At 38.9% G+C, this 20,418-nt stretch overlaps 2 protein-coding genes across 3 annotated transcripts; both read left to right on the top strand.

The window, feature by feature from the left end:
- Positions 1 to 3,520: 3,520 nt before the first annotated feature.
- On the top strand, positions 3,521 to 11,896 carry LOC103705814 (RNA demethylase ALKBH10B-like). The gene is made up of 8 exons (XM_008789679.5): positions 3,521 to 4,729; positions 5,159 to 5,278; positions 6,780 to 6,901; positions 7,030 to 7,147; positions 9,041 to 9,160; positions 9,252 to 9,364; positions 9,438 to 9,595; positions 10,821 to 11,896. The coding sequence occupies exons 1-8, from the start codon at positions 4,141 to 4,143 to the stop codon at positions 11,608 to 11,610; spliced, it is 2,130 nt and encodes a 709-aa protein (XP_008787901.2). The 5' UTR covers positions 3,521 to 4,140; the 3' UTR covers positions 11,611 to 11,896.
- Positions 11,897 to 14,971: 3,075 nt separating this feature from the next.
- Positions 14,972 to 20,328, top strand: LOC103705813 (actin-like). Of its 2 annotated transcripts, none has more exons than XM_008789677.5 (5): positions 14,972 to 15,312; positions 17,488 to 17,556; positions 17,914 to 18,307; positions 19,218 to 19,831; positions 20,090 to 20,328. In XM_008789677.5, the coding sequence occupies exons 2-5, from the start codon at positions 17,497 to 17,499 to the stop codon at positions 20,153 to 20,155; spliced, it is 1,134 nt and encodes a 377-aa protein (XP_008787899.1). In that variant the 5' UTR covers positions 14,972 to 15,312; positions 17,488 to 17,496; the 3' UTR covers positions 20,156 to 20,328. The 2 variants fall into 2 exon arrangements, with proteins under 2 accessions (XP_008787899.1, XP_038990308.1); XM_039134380.2 differs by having other exon boundaries at positions 15,176 to 15,312; positions 17,494 to 17,556.
- Positions 20,329 to 20,418: the final 90 nt, after the last annotated feature.

Genomic DNA, 20,418 nt, shown 5'->3' with positions numbered 1-20,418 from the left:
TAAGGACTTACTCAATTCAATTAATCTTCTGGTGTGCATCAAGTCAAAAAACGCATGCCCACGTCTTCTCATCTCTTTCTTCCTCCCAGTTTCTCTACCCCTCCGATCCACCAGCAAATTGAGAAAGGTCTAGCTCAAAAATTCTAAATCTTAATAATAAAATTTAGCTTTGACCTGTACTCTATCCAACCCAACTCAACCAATTGCCACCCCTAAATTCAACAATCATGGATGTTCTTCTGCTTCTTCTTTAAAATATATAAATAATTGGATAGTTATTAATAATAAACAATAAATAGTAAATCCAAATGAGTGGATAATTGCAAAAGAAACTACATCATAAGCTGATCACATTTCATCCCATGAACTGCTTTTATCTCATTGCCATTGCTCCCTTGTTATTATTGGTAAGTTCTTCCTTAGTTCTCAATTAGAAGGTTGAGAAATACAAAGTGAAAGCGAGACAAAGTAGAATTATAACAATTTATTTAATTATTTGTTGATAGCATATCCTAGAAATACATTAAACATTTTAGTTGACAATGAAGAAAGAAAAAAATGCAAATGCACAATCCTTAAAAGGCACAAAGAAAAAGTATCAAGTTGATACAAAATACTTGAATTTGATCGGGCATTCATTTCAATATCTAGAAAAGCTTTTTTTTATTATTTTTTCTAGTTCTACTACTGCTGCTACTACTACTATTGTTTGTATTGTTGGTGTTGTTATTGTTATTGTTGCTACTATTATATGTGGGTATTCTTATTGAGCTATTAGTTCATGCTCTTTTTTTTTTTTTTAAGAGCCATAGGATGCTTAGCATTGGAATTTGAGATTTACTAATGAGAGGTAAAAAAGATATAGAACATTTCTAATACTAGCGGACGACCGTAAATTATATTTGGGTCATTCTTGTTATTTATAATATTAGAGTTATCTATCTCATGTTAGAATAGTAATTTATATTGTGAAAGTTGTTTTCATCCAATAGGTTTTGCATGCTTATTAGGGATGTATTTTATGGAATATGAGGCCATATCCCATATCAACCCAAATGGTGGATTTGGAATGCGGCGAGAACTCACTTCATCCCCATTCAATTAATCATTATGGTAGATGGATTAGCACTATCACCATAAAATTTGCGACAATTGTTCTTATAAACATTAGAAATTGGAATATTAATGAGGCGGATTAAGTATCATTAGTGAAAACAGAAACCAAAATCTACAGCCTGCCTTCCGAAACTAATATTAAATAATTTTTAAAACTAAAAAACCATAACTGCCAACCCAAAAAAATGCAAAACTGAAATTTAAAAACCAAAAACCTTTTATTTTTTTTATTCATTTCAAAAATTTTATATATAAATAATTAAATTAAATATGCTATTCATAATTTTCATAATATATTTCATACTAACTCATTTAGAAAATATATCTAAAAATAATAATACAAGAAGTTAGTAATTTAGATTTATACTAAATAAAAAAGATATTAAGAAAACTAGATATTAGTAAGTTTGATTTCAAATTAGATTTTAGATTCAGTTTCAAATAAAAAAATCATCAAAATAATAATTAAAATTAAAACTGAACGACTTTTAATTTTTAAATTTATCATCAAAACTATTTTTATTTAATTTTATTAAAATCGTCTTGCTCAGTTTGGAGGGTGGATAAAATATTCGGGTGACATCCTTAATTAGAAACCCTTGCTGCGTCCGCGGCCGAGCGCCGAAACCCTGCCACTGGGCCTCAGAAATCCGACACGTAACCGTCCTTGTGAAGGAGGAGGACGGAAAACGCGCTCCGAAAGAAACAACGCAAGATACGGGTTCATGTTAGAGCCACACAGATTCTGGAGTCAGGTGATGGCGGCCAGATACGGTCGAGGGGGTTCAGAGGTGCCACGGAGGAGTCATCGAGTCTCCTTCATATGGCGCGAGATCGAGAGGTACCTGCCGACAGCGTCGGCGAATACCAGGTGGCTGATCGGCGATGGGCAGAGCATTGATGTGACCAGTGATCTATGGGTGGACGCTCTTCCTTTGAGGTGCTGGCCGACCATGGTTGATATAGAGGCAGTGGAGGAGCTATGGGTGTGCGACCTCCTAGCACCAAGAGGGGCAGAGTGGGATGGGGCCAGCCTTCGACAGCTATTCGGGACACACCTAGCGGAGAGGATCTATTCTATTCCGGTACCAGATTGTGCGGGGCCAGATGTCAGAGTGTGGGGTACCTCGTGTCGGGCCAGTGTTAGATTGGGTGATCTCTCTTGTGTTATCCAGCAGGAGCATGAGTCGGGGCCGGATTGCACATGGATCTGGAGGTCCGGGTTTCACCCGAGGGCAGCCCTATTCTTATGGAAGGTGATTTGGGATCGCCTTCCGACGAGAACAGTGCTAAGCAGGCGTCGTTTTGGGCTCCCCGCAGAATGTGAGACATGTGGAGCTGAGGAGTCGGTGGACCATGTGCTCTTCCAGTGCACATGGGCGAGGTCGACATGGCAGTGGTTAAGGATCCCGCAGGAGGCTTGGAGTGCTAGGACACAGTTTCTACGGGTGATGAGACAGTGGCTAGCCAGTTCACGGACTTGTTAGAAGGCTATTAGAGCGACTTGCACGGCATATCAGATCTGGCTGGCAAAGAACGCTCGTATATTCGGTGAGCATAGGGTGTCACCGAGGTTTGTTGCAGAGTTTGCTCGGGCACAGGCCATGGAGATCAGGCCCACCCACCCCTCAAATATATCTTTGTTAGCTTGGGACACCTGGGGTTCCCTTTTTGCTTCGGTAGCTTCCCAGACGGTGTTTTTCACCTGGGAGCTCCCACCCCCGAGCTTCCTCAAGGTCAACTTCGATGGGTCGGTGCTGGATGGCGGTATACGGGGCGGTGCAGATTTTGTGATTCGGGACCCGCACTCCAGGGTAGTGGCGGCAGGTGGCTGCCAGCTATTTGATACATTGGTTCCAGGAGCGGAGTTGCGAGCAGCCTAGGCGGGCCTTCGACATGCGCGGGTGGTGCTGCAGGCCCGTTCGATCATCTTGGAGGGCGACTCGGCCACAGTCATCGGATGGATTCAGAGGGGGTCGAGGGATGAGAGCACATACCACCCCTTGATCCGAGACATAGGGATGATGATGAGAGATGGGGGAGCCTTCTAAGCCAAGCATTTATTCAGAGAAGCCAACGGGGCGGCTGATTGGGTGGCTGCCTACACGGCCTGGGGAGGGGGAGTTGCCATTGGCACTCCGTGAGCTTTTGTATTTTGATTTTATTGGGTGTATCCGTATATAAGTATGAAGCACCCGTTTAAGAAAAAAAAAAAAAAAAACAGCGCAACGGACAATCCTTAGCCCGCACACAAATTCTATGAGGACGTCCAACTCCGTCAAGTTTTCCTTCAAATCCATCCTGTCCGTTAATTTACGGGCGTCATATTAAAAATGAAGGTGACACGACGCTAAATACGGACGGCCAAGATGATATAAACCCATTACCGCATAGAACATCCTTTACGGGCGACCTGATTGTCGTGAACTCCAAGCCGACGAATCCCCTACCCCTCTCTCTCTTTCTCTCTCATGAGCAGTCGATGGAAGGAGAGTAGCGGAAGCGTGCTCCACAAGCCACCTCTCCCTCCCCAAAACCCTAGATCCTCTCCCCCGCCCCCTCTCTTTCGATCCTCTCTTCTTTCCTCTCGTCCAAGATCGATATAGATCTCGCGGAATTCAGCTCCACAGCTTCCTGAATCCATTCTCTCCGTGGAGAAAGATATCTTTTTCTCTTAGTTGAGATCAAGCTGGGTTCTTGCGCAATCCCTTCTCCGATCGCTTGAATCCACTCCCATCCCGGATCTCTCCACCAGTTCCAGTTCACTGCATTTTTTCGGTATCTATTCGTAATTATCGCCTCGATCGCGCTTTGATCGGTTGTAAAGATCTGAATTTTACCTGCATTTCGTGTGACTTCTTTTTGTAATCTCGTTGATCCGAGTTTTGCATTAGAGGGAGTGTTTACCGGGATTTGTTGATCATTTTGATGTTTTTTGAGGGATTTTGAGTGGATTATTTCTTGGAGGGGGTTGAATCTGGAGGTATGGGATTGTGAACTAGAGGGGGATTGGTTTTGTGGGCCATGTCGGTTCCATCAGGGAATGCGTTGGTCCCAGAGCGCATGCATTTTGCGGGTGGTGGTGGGGGTGGAGTCGGCAGCGGCGGTGAGGTGCAGCGGCAGTGGTTTCTTGATGAGAGGGATGGGTTCATCTCGTGGCTAAGGGGCGAGTTCGCGGCGGCGAATTCCATTATTGACCTTTTGATTCAACACCTCCGGGCCATTGGTGAGCCCGGCGAGTATGATCATGTCGCCGGGTGCATTCACCAGCGGCGCAGCCTCTGGCAGCCTGTCCTCCACTTCCAGCAGTACTTCCCGGTGGCTGAAGTCATATTTGCCTTGCAGCAGGTGGCTTGGAGGAGGCAGCAGCAGAGGCACTTCTTTGGGCCGAAGGAGAGGGACGGGAGGAAGCCAGGGTTTGGGTACCGGCACGTGCATCGTTTCGAAGGTGCTCGGGAGAACCATAGCTCCCCTGCTTCAGTTTCAATTGGGATGGATGCAGCCGAGACAGAGAAGGTGGAAGATAATTTGCATAAAGGAGAATATTTGATGCCAAAGGACGAAGCCCCGGTGTTGGAATCGAAAGACTCATCAGATGTGGTGGAGAAGCAGGGTGAGCGTTTGTAGCTTTTCCTAAACTGTCGCTTTCTTATTTCTGGTGCTTATCATGAGCATTTTTGCGTTAGTCTGAGTAAATGATTTATTTCATCATGAATTTCTGATGTGCCATTTGTCGATGCATGTCAGCATGCCTTCAAATAACAGATAATATGTGTAGCATTTCTGACCTGTCATTTATAGGGGTTCTTTAACTATGATTTCAACATTATTTTGAATTGCTGATGCATGAACTAAAACTTGTACAATGTAGCATTGTCATAGTAATGTTAGGTATCTTCTGTCTAGAGAGGTAAGTTATAAGATGGATGTATTCAGTTATGTCGCTCCCATATCAGCTAAGAAATGAATATTGAATAAATATACAACAAAATGAGCGCTGTTGGTTCTAATATATAGTCTTTATGCATTGCATTACATCCAGGGGTCGGTGATCTTTCAACTCTGAAGGGAAATTGCAGCCTGAAGGAGGGAGAAAATCCGGTTGGAACTGAGTGCAGTGAATTGGAGCCTGCTGTTACAGATGTTAGCACAAACTTGATAGGTATGCATTCACAGTTCACAGTTTCAAGGATTTTCTAGACAACAAGAGAAAATGGACCATGATATACGAGAGCTAATTCATATGCTTAATTTGCAGTCAAATTTCAAAATTGATGCAGCATGTTTAGGTCTATTAACAGTTCCTTCATTATATAATTTCCTTTGCTTCTGCCTACAATAAACACAATTATGTTTTTCATGACATTTACATTCAATAAGCTGTAATTTTGTGTTATATGGAAATTGCATCTCTTTAAAGTTTGTTGGGAAAAAGGGTTTATCTTGATGGTATAATCATAATAAACAGAATTCTCTATGACATGACTCATGTTTGGTTTGTGACAAATAAATGCCCTCTTACACTTTATTCTAAGAATTTGAAGTCATATTTGTAATTAGTTTGTAGAACTGCCCATTCTCTTGACACATCAATCCTTTTATCAAATTTGATAATGTGGATAACTGCTCAGGTTATCCATTCATATTTAAAATTTCAACTTCTCGACTTGCATTGTTATTTTACAATTCATGTGGCTTAAGATGATGATATCACGGAATATGTGCAAACTGACCCTAATAGCTGGACATGTGGAGCAGTTTGAAGATTGAGATTAGCTTACTATAAATGTTCTTAAAATACAATAAAGCTAGGAAAATGCTTTAGGGCTCCTGTTATTGCATGCAAAATGTTCATCAAGTCCACTTATTTTGGCCTGGCAACTCATCATTCAATCAAACCCTGTGGCCTGTGTATCGCACCAAATCCCATGAGTTATATAAATCCTCCTGTGCCATTTGGCGAAGGAAAATTTTCATGTGCACAAAATGGAAGCCATGTAGCAGTACTCTTAAAGGGATTAACAACTCCACAAACTACTTTTAAATGAGTATGACCATTATCTGATTACTGAGCCACTCCCAAATTATTCACATATTGTTCTAATCTAGCTAATTTGCTGGTCTCAAAATCTAATCAATAATTGGATTGAATATGATGAGCTGGACTGCATTTTGAGTCATCATAGAGAAAAGTTTCTTTGATGTTCTAAAGGCTTTGTAACTTGAAATATGATTACATTGCCACATGTGGCGATTGCAAGGGAAAATTGAATGGAGGATGGGGGGACCTGGATCTGATCCCAAGTGCACCCCACACCCCTTCACATGGGAAGCTGCGTGATAAAGGGATACTGTTGAATCTGATATAGGGGTCCGCATCCACCATTCAGTTTCAGGCTGCAGTTGTCATATATGATGACCTAAACTGTTTCCTTCAAACTCTTCATTATTTGATATGATTGCACGTGAACAGATTGTGCTCTTCAAGGCGCTTGTTCCTCTATTCTGTTTTGACTACTCTCACTTGACTTTTAATTGGATCTGAACGATCATTTTGTGACTTCATGTTATAGATGATGAAATGACTTCAGTATTATTATCATTATTACTCAATTAAATAAACACTCTAAAGTTGAGCATCCTTTCTCTCTTTCTTTTTCAAGGGACTAGCAACGATTTTGTTCCTCACCATGGTGGGGATATTACTACAAATGAAGATGGAAAACAGAAATTTATTCCAGTTCCCAAAGATTTTGTGGCTAATGAAATAAGTGATGGAAAAGTGGTAATAGTCTCGTATACCATGCTGATCTTTTCTCTTTTCCGAAATAGCTGCCTCTTTAATGTAGGAAAATTTTCTTTTTAAGCCTTGCAGTGCATGCAGACTATTAAAGCATAAACACAATTTTGCAGGTCAATGTTGTTGAAGGACTTAAGCTCTACGAGGAGATATTGTATAGCTCAGAAATCACCAGACTCGTTTCATTGACAAATGACTTGAGATCTGCTGGTTGTAGAGGAGAGTTTCAAGGCAAGTTCCGTGTTGTCCAATTTCGTCTCTCTTGAAGAGACGAAATGGCCACTATTGTTTTAGATGCATTCGTGCTAATACAATGAGATCCTGATCTAGGAAACATTTTCTTGAGTTTTTCTATTTTGAGGGATCTGATAAGTTTTTCAATGAAGATATTCAATGTCATATGTCTCAATAGGTGAATCATACTTGTTTTATGCAGCAGAATGATTATGAAAATGAAATATTCTCTTCTTCATGCCCCTTCCTTTTCATTTTGGGAGTGGTAGGTTCTAATGTAAAAGATAGCTGGCGATTTATCTTGATGAAAATTAACTATGATTTCAGGCTAAACTGAGAAAGACTTGGAAATAGAGTATGGGGTTTTGATATAACTAACCTACAATCAAGTGTAGGAAAATGACTGCATGAATATGGTGTAAAAAAAAAAGAATTTCTGTTAAAATAATTTGCATGTAAAAGTTACACATTTTTGTCCCTGGTCAAGATATCCATGTCTGCTCAATGTAATCCCTACTGTTTTCCTATTTAGCAAGTATTCAAACTTTTACATGACCAGGGCAGTTGTCCAATATTTGGTACCATGGTTTGGCTGTGAAGGGATTCACAGTTCAAATCTTCTTGAGTGTCCATAAAAGGATTACAAAGGGGTGTAATTGATGTGAGCCCTGAGTGGAGTTGTTCAAGGGTTCAGACTTGGTTTTTTGGATGCTTTGGCGTGGATTGTCACAGCTTAGGCTCTGTAAAAGAGAGGCTTAGTTTAGGTGTTGCCAATGGTTGCATGATGGGCATGATTTTGCCGGTTTTGAGGTTGTTTGATGCAAGTAGGTTCAGCTTTCGTCTGGTATGGTGGGAGCTCAGTGGTGGATGAGCTACCCCCTGTTGTATAATCCACTAGCTTTTGGCCTGAAATATCTGGAGAAAAGGAGAAAAGATTCTGTTTTATGTAATCTTTCATAAAGGTAACACTAGAGCTTATAATCGATTTGGAATTACTGAGGCATTCTTTGAGTTCTACATAGTCAAAATGCAATATCTAATCTAAACCCATTCTATTCTAAAATCTACAATAGCACAAACAAACTGATGAAGTTTATAATTTAGTATGTGCCCTTCTCTCTCTCTCTCTCTGTGTGTGTGTGTGTGTATGTGTGCACGTGGTGAAGATGTGGGCATGTGTTTTACGTTACATTGTTCAACTCTGATACTCTTCTCTGTTCTGCTGGTACAGTGGATGTTATATGTAATTTCTCATCTTTGCTTGTGAACACTTTCTCCATGACGATTTGATATGCAACTGAAAGGTGTTGATTTAAAGGTTTTCTGCCTACATATGTTGTGTGAACCCACACATGCATCATATAAGGCGGCCCTGACAGTATGTCACTTTGGGTCCCATACATTTGTGGGTGGCTGGTATAATTCTTGCCATCTGCAGGTAATGAAAACCTACAAGTTGTAGCATTCTTCTTATGCAGATGAATGCCAAAGATGGTAGCGAAGTGTCCTAATACAAGTAAAGATGCAACCTGCGGCATTGAAGCACTTTGCTCGAAAATTCAATACAGATTTGATGATTATTGGTAACATAACTATGGAATTATGTTATTTCTTGTGCTTCAAGTGATCGTGTGGTCTTTTGCATGTGTGTCCATTAATTTTGTGTGCATCTCCTTATTTGTTCTCATATTTCATATAGTAGTTCATAATCATTTTTGAGACAGAAAAAACATGCTTGCTGGGTAGCAAAGTCTGCATGCTCATATTTGTTTTTCGTTTGTGAAGTCACAATTGGTTCCGGCAACCAGATCTGATAATTCAAATGGCAATGAGTAGAATCCGATGTCCATATTTGCCATTATCTTACAATATTGGAATGATGGGAAGCAGGGCGGACGATGGTGATGTCAAAAAGACCAATGAGGGGCCATGGACGGGAAATGATTCAGTTAGGCCTTCCTATTACTGAAGGACATCCAGAAGATGAAAATACAGCTGGGACCTGTAAAGGCAAGTTCTGCCTGTTATAGCTAAGCTAAATTGTAAATTGATATTTCCATTTTGTCTGTTTCTGATGTGGACCTAAAGACCAAACTTTCAGAGCGGAAGGTGGAAGGTATTCCTAGCTTAGTGCGGAATGTGTTTGATCACTTGGTTCAGCTGCAGATTATTCCTGTCAAGCCTGACTTTTGCACCATTGACTTCTTTGATGAGGTAAGCAGTTGTCAAAAATGATGCTTTTGAAATTAGTATCACGCACGTGAGCCTGATTTTTGTTCTTGTATAGGGGGACCATTTGCATCCTCATACCTGGCCACCCTGGTATGGTAGGCCTCTTTGTAGTTTATTTTTGACAGAATGTGACATTGTCTTTGGCCGAGCAATCAGGGGAGATCACCGTGGGGGGGATTACAGGGGTTCTCTCAAGCTCTCTCTTGCAAAGGGGTATGCTTTCATTTTTCTTATTGTGTCTCATGACTTTTAGGATAGTTCAATAAGAGAACCTTTATTGTTAATTGATTATGGTATTTAATTTTTCTGATCAACCTACAGGTGATAAGCAGTAGATTTCTCCTTGTGCTTGTGACATGAGCATCTTGGTTAATCTAGTTATGAAACTGGGAAAACTGCTTAGACCACTCAGAATTTCTCATAGGGATCTTTTAAGGACTTGATCCTTTGTAATGTGTAGGAATCTTGTTTGGTCATAATACATACATCAGAAATTGAAAGCATACAAGCATGAGATTTGGGAATAGCAAACTCTACAACAAATATAATAATAGAACATTGAAAAAATTATCAATCTTTTTGCTCAATTTGTGATGATGATATATGTACCATTGAACTCATGGGTTGGTCTAATTGGTGGACTAAAAAAATGATAGACTGACTGATCCATGAGTAGCCTTGCAATAAAGCAAAAGTTAATCAAGACCCCCAGGAAATGGGGTGAGAGAGAGATTTATTTATTTTTGTGTGTGTTTGCTTTGGGGTGGGGTGGGGTAGGGTGGTCTACCTTGAGAAGTGTACATGGTTTAGGGACTACTGATACCTTCATGGCGTAATGCAAATCTATGTGTATCTAATCTTTAACCATGTCAAAAACTCAGTTCTCATTTATGATTTGGAACAATAAAAATCAAATTGGACTCCTAAAGGTAGGGCCATTCTGTGAAAACCAACGGCATCATTTGTTCGACTGACTGATCAGCACATACAAAGAACACAAATATCATCCAAGTGCAATTATGTCATAAGTTAAAACAGACATAACAAGATTCTCGTGATTATTTGAATTCTTAACTTACATTATTCAGCTGCTGTTGCATATTATCTAAGGTCATGTTTTATTTTTTGGATGCGCAACACCATTTAATGCACTTACTTTATTGGATAATTTGTATTTATATATTTTGAAGAGTGAGTCGGGGTAAACTTTGACATATATCAATTGGTTGTGTATGACATCTCTTCAATAATACTAGATCTGGTGTTGCATGGATTTAATGTATATAAGAAAAACAATAATGCGGAAGAAATAGCTCGAACCAAGAAAACTAACAGTAAATCCTGTCCGATTAAAAATTGCTTTAGTTAGTGATGAATCAGAAGTTATGATTCTGCCAATATTTTCTAACCTCTGCTCTCTCATCTTTATATGCAATAGATCTCTTCTTGTGGTGCAAGGAAAAAGTGCTGACCTAGCCAAGCGTGCTATCCCCTCCATACGCAAGCAGCGCATCTTTCTAACTTTTGGGAAGTCCCGGCCAAAAAAGGCTTTTCCATCAGAAGGCTTGCGCCACTCTTCATCCACCATACCTCCACCATCACCTTGGGGCTCAAGTTCAATTAGACCGCAGAACGTTGCCCATCACTCATCTGGCCCTAAGCATTATGGAGTTGTTCCTGCCCCTGGTGTCCTGCCGGCACCGCCCACCTGCCCCCAACACCTGCCCCCACCTGATGGAATCCACCAGCAGGTCTTAATTGCACCTTCCCCTGTCGCCCCTGCAGCTATGCCTTATCCTGCACCTGTCCCAGTGACACCCTCATCAGCTGTATGGACAGTAGCTGCACCTGCAAGGCATCCGGCACCTCAACTGCCGGTTCCAGGAACTGGAGTGTTCCTGCCCCCACCTGGATCTGGCCATTCTCCAACATTGCAGCAGCCACCTGTGGCTCCACCATCCACTGAAACTAGCTTCCGTCCGGACACAGCTGCCTTGCCTGAGAATGAAAGCGATGGGTTGGAAAAGCCAAATTGTATCAACAATGCTTCTCCAAACACTTTGCCAAAGAATAGTGTAGATGAGACAGGACCTAAACTGGATTGTAATGGGAACTCCAGCGGTGATCCTGTTGTTGGTGGGAGGACGGTGACACGTAAGGAAGACCAGCAGAATGTTTGTGCTAAGAAAAAGGTGGTGAACAAGCCAGCAGGTAATGCTACCAAGTAGATTAAAGTGATGCAGACAGGAGAGGAGGTATGTTCTTTTCAATTCATAGCAGGAGTGGATATTCAGGAAACCATGCGGGGAGCTTCGGAGCAAATGTAAAGTGCTGCAAAGAGGTTGCTTGACCACCTTGTGAGTTGAGATCTAGGACTGAATCTGTTTTCAATTTTTGTAGGGTCTAAAATTTTTCTTTATTTTTTTCCCATTTCATTTTGCTGTTATTGTTTTCAAACTTATGCTATTTATTTATATGAACTTTACTCGGAAGAAGAGAAAAACATTTTATCTAGATATTACGCTTGCTTAATCTTTCAGAGGGAGCAGCGAGTTTTTGGCCTCCAGAGCTCATACAATCAAGTTTGTGTTTAATATCAACTCTCGGTGAACCAAGTGCTTATCCCCCACTCGTTGTAAATGTGCTAGTCATTATATTATTGTGCTCATTAATTTGGGGTATTTCTTTTTCTATCATTTTTTAAAAAAAATTGGAAACTGGACGGTTGCTGCATCCAATCTCCAGTAATGAACCCTCTGATATTGAGGCATTGCAATTGAAATCCTTGTAAAATATATACAGAATGGATGGGGTCAGAAAGCTTACCCAAATGGTTTATCCTTAGGATCACCGGTTTTTCTTCTCATAAAAAAATAAAAATATAGCCAAGCCTATCATGATACTAACGCTATGATGCTGGATTGCAGGGGGCTAATATTTATCTTTGATATCCTATGTCCATTGTACCATTGGAGAGTTAAATTTTAATCCTAATCGAACTTTCTGTTCCTTGCCAGTCTGAGCAAATGCTCATCCGTCTTTTGTTGTGCTATCATTAGCATGGAATTCTGTGTCGTTGCATAAAGAAAAAGAAGAGTTATCTGATTCTTAATTAGCTTAGTGGTTCCTTTATAATTCGATGTTCTGTATTTGGTCCAGTGTTTAAAATCTGCGCAATCGCTTCATTTGGATGCGATCGTCGAAAACTGGTGGAAAAGGTAATTCGATGTTTAAACCTCCCGCATCTTGTTGTTCAAACTTAAACAATCTACAAATCTATACTGTTGAGTGTCCTTGCATTCATATTCTTCATTATTTATATAATCTGAGCCTTTAAAAAAAAAAGTATATAACCTGAATATTAAATAGTTTCTTGATCTACTAAATACTCATAATTGTGAGCCAGTAGCTTTTGTTTAATTATATGTGAAGTTTTTAGCAAATGACATGTATACCTACGTTGGCAGTATTAATTACCTTTGGTACTATGATTTACTCAAAGATTGGATTATTATTTGCAAATAATTATATGGACCTGCCAATTATAATTTTAGGCATTTTATATTAAGAATATGACTTTAAGATTGTTATTATTTATCATGTTAGTGATATTGATATTTTAAGTCTTATGATCTATTGTCATATTATTAGTTTATCAATACAATTTATTTATTTATATATTACTTTTGTAATTCTCATAAACAATACTTTATACTTATTTTTTAATATTTATTATTTGTGTTGACTCATGAATTAAGTTGTCCGAACCAATTCACTCGGTTAAAAAATCCAAATAAATCAAGTTTCCAAGTTGTAAAACACTAATTTAGTTGCTAAGCGGAATACAACGCGTGAATAGGATTGTAGGGGCTTCCAATGGAAATCTTTTTGATAGGAGCTAAGTTATGTGTTCTATTAGGCACTGGTTTTAAAAACCACCAGAAAGAGGCCATTCAGGTAATGCCGTACTGTTCCAGTAGAAAACCGGCACTGATATACGGTGTATCAGTATCCATTACTGTACCAGGTTTTTCAAAAGAATCAGTATATGCCCTGCCCAAATAAGTGAAATGTTTATGTTGTTGTTCTCTTTCCATGAACTTGCCAATTAACTCTTATCAACGCAGGATTACCTTGGAGGAGGCAATCACTAGGTACGGTAAACCTCAGTAAACCTTAAAGTGGTGCTTATCACCAGGGATGATCAATGAAGTATTAGTTGCCTGGAGAAAGGCCCAAATTAAAGGAATAGCTTGCCGAAGGAATAGCAACCATCTTATCAGAGAGAAACAGTCCTCGAAGTCAGTCTTCTTTACATCAAAGATCCTATGAGTGATGGTGATGGTCCAAAAAACCCAGAACACAAAAATTCAGCTCAAAAGAATCCTAGTTAAATGCATGCCAGTGATGAACAAAGAAAATGAACTGCAAAATTAAAAGCTGGCATAGAACTTAGGTTGGCAGCCAGGTGTGAGCCCAGTCAAGGTCCGCATAAGGGCTTGCACGTAGGTTTGCAACCTGTCTGACTTGGAATACCTCAATGAGGTAAAGAAAACCTATACAACAGAAAACATTTAAAATATCAAAAGCTTGTAAGTAGATATTACTTCCAAGGGACCCGTTTTCTCTGCTACTTGTATGCATGATACCGGAATAACATAGTTCTACGGCATGAAGGTGGAGCTTGACTGAGCTGAGATAAGAAAATAAACATTAGTACATTTTACTTACCACAGGTCGTAATACATGTGGGTTTCATAGAAATCATTTCCTTTTGAGCTTACGAAATAAACATTTACGACTCATTTGGTTTGCGGAAAAAGAAAAAAGAAATAAGTATGGTTTGTGGAAAAAGAAAAAGAAAAAAAACTTCTTATTTGGTTGTAGTTTTATATATATATATATATATATGAGAATAAAATTCTTATTTTTTAAGAAAAGGAAAAACTCACTAGAGATATGAAAATGCCACTTTTTCACATTTTTTTTCTTTCAAAACAATCATGAAGCCTTAAAATCTATAAAAAGTAGATATTCACACATCATTTTCTAAAAAGTAAAAGTACATGTTAAACCAAACATAAGCCATTCTGTCACGTGTTACTTTTTAATGGTCAATCAAATTTATCAAAATTATTTTTGAGACATCATATTTTCAAAAATTAATTTTTTATAAAAAATATATTGACGAGAAATTTTGTTTTTTTTGGTTAACCAAACGAGTCTTTAATATTCTAACCAATATATTTATAATTAAAGCCTTTTGGCACAAAAAGCCACATACTGCCGTAGTGATCATCACGACCAAACATGAAATACCATCCAAGGTCATATCACAGATTTAACGATTTAGGCAACAAACAACTTGAGATCCACCGGCTCAATAAAAGTTTCGATGTCGTTAAAAAACTTTCCAAATTCATATGGTTATTGATCCACCAAGATATGACACATATTCTTATACTGCTCCCCGAACTTCTAAATGAGCTATCATCAATATCACATTTTGAGGCAATCATGACCATCTGTTTCAATCATCAATGGTCAGCAGCCGATGCCCATATAGCAATTTTTTTTTCCTTAGAGAGAATGATACCAAATGATCTCGTCCTCAACCCAATCCAAATCCAAACCGAAATCCAAAGCGAGCCCAATAGTTCCAAAAAAACCCGGACGCTGGGCGAGTGGGCCAGGCGTCCGCTGCTCAGCAACCGGCGGCGAGTGAAGCGGGCCTCGGAGCGCTCTCGTCCGTGCGACCTTTTCCCCTTCATTCATTAGCTTCAAACCACAGAGAGAGAGAGAGAGAGAGGCGAAGTTGGTGGGCTCCCCGCAGCGCGGTCGAAATCCAGGGTTTCGAACCATCCCCCGGATCCATTGCCCCACTTCTTCCTCTTCTCGGAACTCTTTTCAAGAATCGCCGGCTCGATTTGGTAAACTTTCTCATTCTCATCTGATCTCGTTGTATTTTGATCTCAATGCGTTGTATTTGATCCGCATTTTAGGACTGCTCTTTGGAAAATTTTGTTAGCAAAAAGTTTTGATCTTTCATCGTGGTTTTCTTTTGGTATCATGAAATTTATCAAGAAGAATGATCGTTGATTTGCGTCTCTTGGTTTCTTAATCTGTCTATGATTCGATCTGCTGTGGATTTGATCAATGCGTGAGAAATGTTTTGCATTTTTTTTTGTTGTAGTCGATATGCGTTTTTTGGTTTAGTGACATGGATTTGATTGGATGCATAGTCTATTTATCTCGTAACCTTTGCTTGGACATCAATAAAATGAACCAAGGAAAAAAAACAGTGATAGTGCCGATGATTATAGAACTGCACTTGTTATTGCAGATCAAGCTTGATATGTAGCTTGGGGTTTTGGGGGCATTTGACTAAGACAAACAACAAGAAAATTAGGAATTCAATTTGATGTTGTATGAGGATAGATGCTTTAACAATGGATATGAAAATGAAAATGATCCAATAGCAAGACTGTAAGAGATATATTAGGTGGACGTGAGGAAGAAACATTTTATTTTATTTTATTTTATTAATTAGGTGTATAAGGAAACAGTTTGTGCTGTTCTTAAATTTTCATCCTTGGTGGTCCATCTAGTGACTCGTATTTAAGAGGGGATTTCTTATTCCATGTTATTGCACATCAACAGTATTTGTTTTGGTGCTGGAACAGTAAAATGTCAAATTGAAATTGCAGCAAGAATTTGAGAGCACAATGGTTTGGACCTCTCTTGACCAAAGATAAGTTCATAGTTTGTGATTAGTAAGAATTCATGGAGTGCCGAAGATGTGCTAAGATCTAATGACAACATGTTTTCCAAGTGATCAGGAGAGTAGAGTCAGGGCTTTGAAAGAAGTAACTGGAAGGTAGTTGAAGTTGCTACCTATTTTGGAGGGCATGACCTTAAGTAAAAAGCAATGGAAAATAGCGAACCATGAAGATGATTTTAGTAGGCAAAAATTACTGTTATGGTTTCTTTTTTGTTGAAATAATATTGCCAGATGAGTCTGATACTAAAAAATGGAAGTACAAAGCATTATGTAATCATATATTCAACATTTCTATAAGTAATATACCAGTAGTAGTCACTATAAATAACAAGGGACAAGTGTTAACATTTACATGAGATTTTTCTAGAATGGGAAAATATATGTTATATCTTTATATTTTTATTTATTTATTTTATAATCTCCATTTGTCATTAGCACAATCTGTTTACACAAAAATTGAAATTGTTCAATTTTTCTAGTTTCAAAACTGTATGATTAACAGTTTCATTCTTGAATCTAATGCTGAAATTGCAGACTTTTTTTACAACTTTTTATCTTTGTTGTTGGAAATGAGATGTTCTGAGAAATACATTGAACGAGCATATCTTTTTTTTTTAAATGTTCTTTTTGGAAGAAACTAGCTTTGTATTCTGGATTTGAACCAATGTCTGATTGCATTCTAGCTATAGAATGTACTGAAAGGCAGTATGGAACTGCAATATATATTCTTGGACAAGATTGGTTTCCATCTTGCTTTTAAAAGTTACTAAGCATTCCTTCTTAGAATGATGGCAGCAATAAAATTTGGTTTAATACTAAGTGTGAATTTTTTATGTGTCCTAGAACTTGGATGGACAACTGACAGAATTTTAGGAAATATTTTTTTATGTGCTAAAATTTGCAGCAGTCATATTTGGTAGTTGTTATATGCTTTTCTACAATATTTGGAATCTTGACTAGACATCTGTTTAATTGTTGTATCTGCCTGGATTCTTGGAGATGCAAATTCTTGTATAGCTATTTCCTCCACAAGAAAGCAATTGAAACTTGAAAGATTTATTATTTGATATATATTGGTATTCAAAAGCAGCTAGTATTTGTGGTTGATTGAATTTCATATTCCATCTTTGTAAAGAAAAACCACAAAAAACTTGGAAGGGATTTCTTCAGCTATTTTTAATTTCTGATAGTGTAGCATGGTGTAGAATTTATTTTATGACAACGATGTTTAGATACAGCTGTTTATACAGGGGTTACAAGCTGTTTATCTTTTATCTGTGTTTGGTCATTGCTCTGGAACTGAACTAGCTTCTTCTTCTGGTAGATATAGAAGATGGCAGATGCTGAGGATATTCAGCCTCTTGTGTGCGACAATGGAACTGGGATGGTTAAGGTACAAATGAATGATACTTCATCTTATCTAGGGTAATTGTTTCTAGGAAGATACATATACTCCTTAAAACCTATGCTAGTTCTCCATTATGACATTGCTTTTATTGATAATAACATTAAGGGCTTAATTTTATGCATCTTATCTAACCAGCACTCCCCCTCCCCTCACCCTGCACCAAAAAATAACACACGTACACAACAGGAGAAAAAAAAAGAAAAAGAAAAAAAAAAGGGAAGGCACACAAAAAATTTCTTTCATATTCATGTGCTAGTTTTGTGTGCAGTAACATAAAGGGGTAGGAGTTGCTTAAACAGGCAGTACTATACATACTTCTTATCATTTTGTTTTTCACTCCAGGCTGGATTTGCTGGAGATGATGCTCCCAGGGCTGTTTTCCCTAGCATTGTTGGCCGCCCACGTCACACTGGTGTGATGGTTGGCATGGGCCAGAAAGATGCATATGTTGGGGATGAAGCTCAATCCAAGCGTGGTATTTTAACTTTGAAATACCCTATCGAGCATGGTATTGTGAGCAACTGGGACGACATGGAGAAGATCTGGCACCATACATTTTACAATGAACTTCGTGTTGCCCCGGAAGAGCACCCAGTTCTCCTCACTGAGGCACCTCTCAACCCTAAGGCTAATCGCGAGAAGATGACTCAAATCATGTTTGAGACATTCAACGCTCCTGCTATGTATGTTGCAATCCAGGCTGTTCTCTCTCTATATGCTAGTGGTCGCACAACAGGTACACAGGTTATTTATATTATTGGTTCAGTTCTCTTCTTTAGAATAAAAACAATTTCTTGGTTGAAAGTTGTTTGCTAGTTCTGTGCAAGATGATTTTTGTTTATTTTTGAGCATAAATTCGCAAAGATGTTTAGCTAAAGGATGGAAATATCTGGGCATGTGAAGACAAGGTTTTGGTAACCTCTGCTGTCAAAGCAAGTGCAGACGCAACTATTTCATCTAGTGTGCATAATCTTGTGATGAACTATACATCTTTCCTCAGTTGGTAAACTGCTTATTTCCTTAGTTGGGCTTTTAAATTTATTACATTTTGTAGTCTGCAAATCTAAATTTACCAGAATTTTGGACCTTAACTTTTTACTGATCTCTTGTATTTGACTATTGTAAACTCTCATTTCATTCTCCCGTAAAATGAATTGTTACCCATCGGTCCCATCCGTTTCAAAAAACAAAAAGAAAACCATTAGATTATGCCAAGTACCTGTTGTTTACATTATTGTAATTTAGGGATGAAAGAGTTCATCTCGTTTCTACCATTTCTCAAATTTGTCGCATGGACAAGTTTCCTCATCTAGTTAAAAGGTTGGGCGAGATCACTTGTGGTTTTTGAGCTGTGAGATTTCTTAATATTATAATTTCTGTTCAGTTTAAATTTTTAAAGGCTGAGTTGGAAGGTATTTTGAGTCTAGATTCATAAATTCCCTTCTAACTTCACCAAAAAGGTTATCAGAATCTGGATTTACTGCATATTTTGGAAGAGCTGGAAACTCTTATCATAGAAATGACTTGATTGTGCTAATTTAATCAAAGAATTTTGGATATTGCTATATTGTATGTCCTTTCATGGTCAATCATAATGATGATGACTTTATGGATCATTTTCTCACTTTGGGTGCTTGCTTGTATAGGCATTGTACTGGACTCCGGGGATGGTGTCAGCCACACAGTTCCTATCTATGAAGGATATGCACTCCCACATGCAATCCTCCGTCTGGACTTGGCAGGGCGTGATCTGACTGATGCTTTCATGAAGATTCTGACAGAGCGAGGCTACTCTTTCACTACGACAGCAGAGCGTGAAATTGTGAGAGACATGAAGGAGAAACTGGCATACATCGCTCTAGACTATGAGCAGGAGCTGGAGATGGCCAAGAACAGCTCATCTGTAGAGAAGAGTTATGAGTTACCTGATGGTCAGGTGATCACCATTGGTGCTGAGCGGTTCCGGTGCCCAGAGGTTCTTTTCCAGCCATCAATGATTGGGATGGAAGCTGCAGGCATTCATGAGACCACCTATAACTCCATCATGAAGTGCGATGTCGATATTAGGAAAGATCTGTATGGCAACATCGTTTTGAGTGGTGGGTCCACCATGTTCCCAGGTATTGCTGACAGGATGAGCAAGGAGATAACAGCCCTGGCACCAAGCAGCATGAAGATAAAGGTGGTTGCTCCCCCTGAGAGAAAGTACAGTGTTTGGATTGGGGGCTCCATCTTAGCATCCCTTAGCACTTTCCAGCAGGTGAGTGTGATTACCCCAATTTTATTGATTTTGTTTTAGCACACACTTATTAAGACACACATGCACACCTATATCCATATTGGCAATCCCATGAATGTCTATGTGACAGAAATGGTGACTTGAGCTATTCTGGAACAATCAAATGATTCAGAAATTTGAACACTGCTTTCAAGGATTTCATTTAATGCAGAATTATGTATTTATATTCATTTTCTTGTTTGATGGAATGCACTCATGAGAAGTTCTCCACGATGGCAGATGTGGATTGCAAAGGCCGAGTATGATGAGTCCGGCCCATCGATCGTGCACAGGAAATGCTTCTAATGTTATGGGATTCTGAAGCAATTTGAAGGGAAATATTGTTACATCAATCACGTTGTTTAAGCGGACACAATATTCAGCGAACCCATTCATTATTATTTTCTTCTTTGCAAAGACTTGGACTTCTAGTCCAAACGGCAGCCTATAAATTTTGCTTTTAGTTGGGCTTCAGTTAATTTTTTACCTTATAATTTTTTCCCCGATATTCTTATTTCTATTAAAAAGTGCATTTTAGTTTGTGGTTGGTTTTCATGCACCTACTGAGG

Source organism: Phoenix dactylifera, chromosome 15 (genome assembly GCF_051530095.1).
Source record: "Phoenix dactylifera cultivar Ajwa chromosome 15, Ajwa_hap1_PhDact_Kaust_v1.1, whole genome shotgun sequence".
In the NCBI taxonomy this organism is placed as follows: Eukaryota; Viridiplantae; Streptophyta; class Magnoliopsida; order Arecales; family Arecaceae; genus Phoenix; species Phoenix dactylifera.
The sequence above is the reverse complement of the archived record's forward strand: the minus strand, read 5'-3'. Positions and strand labels throughout refer to the sequence as shown.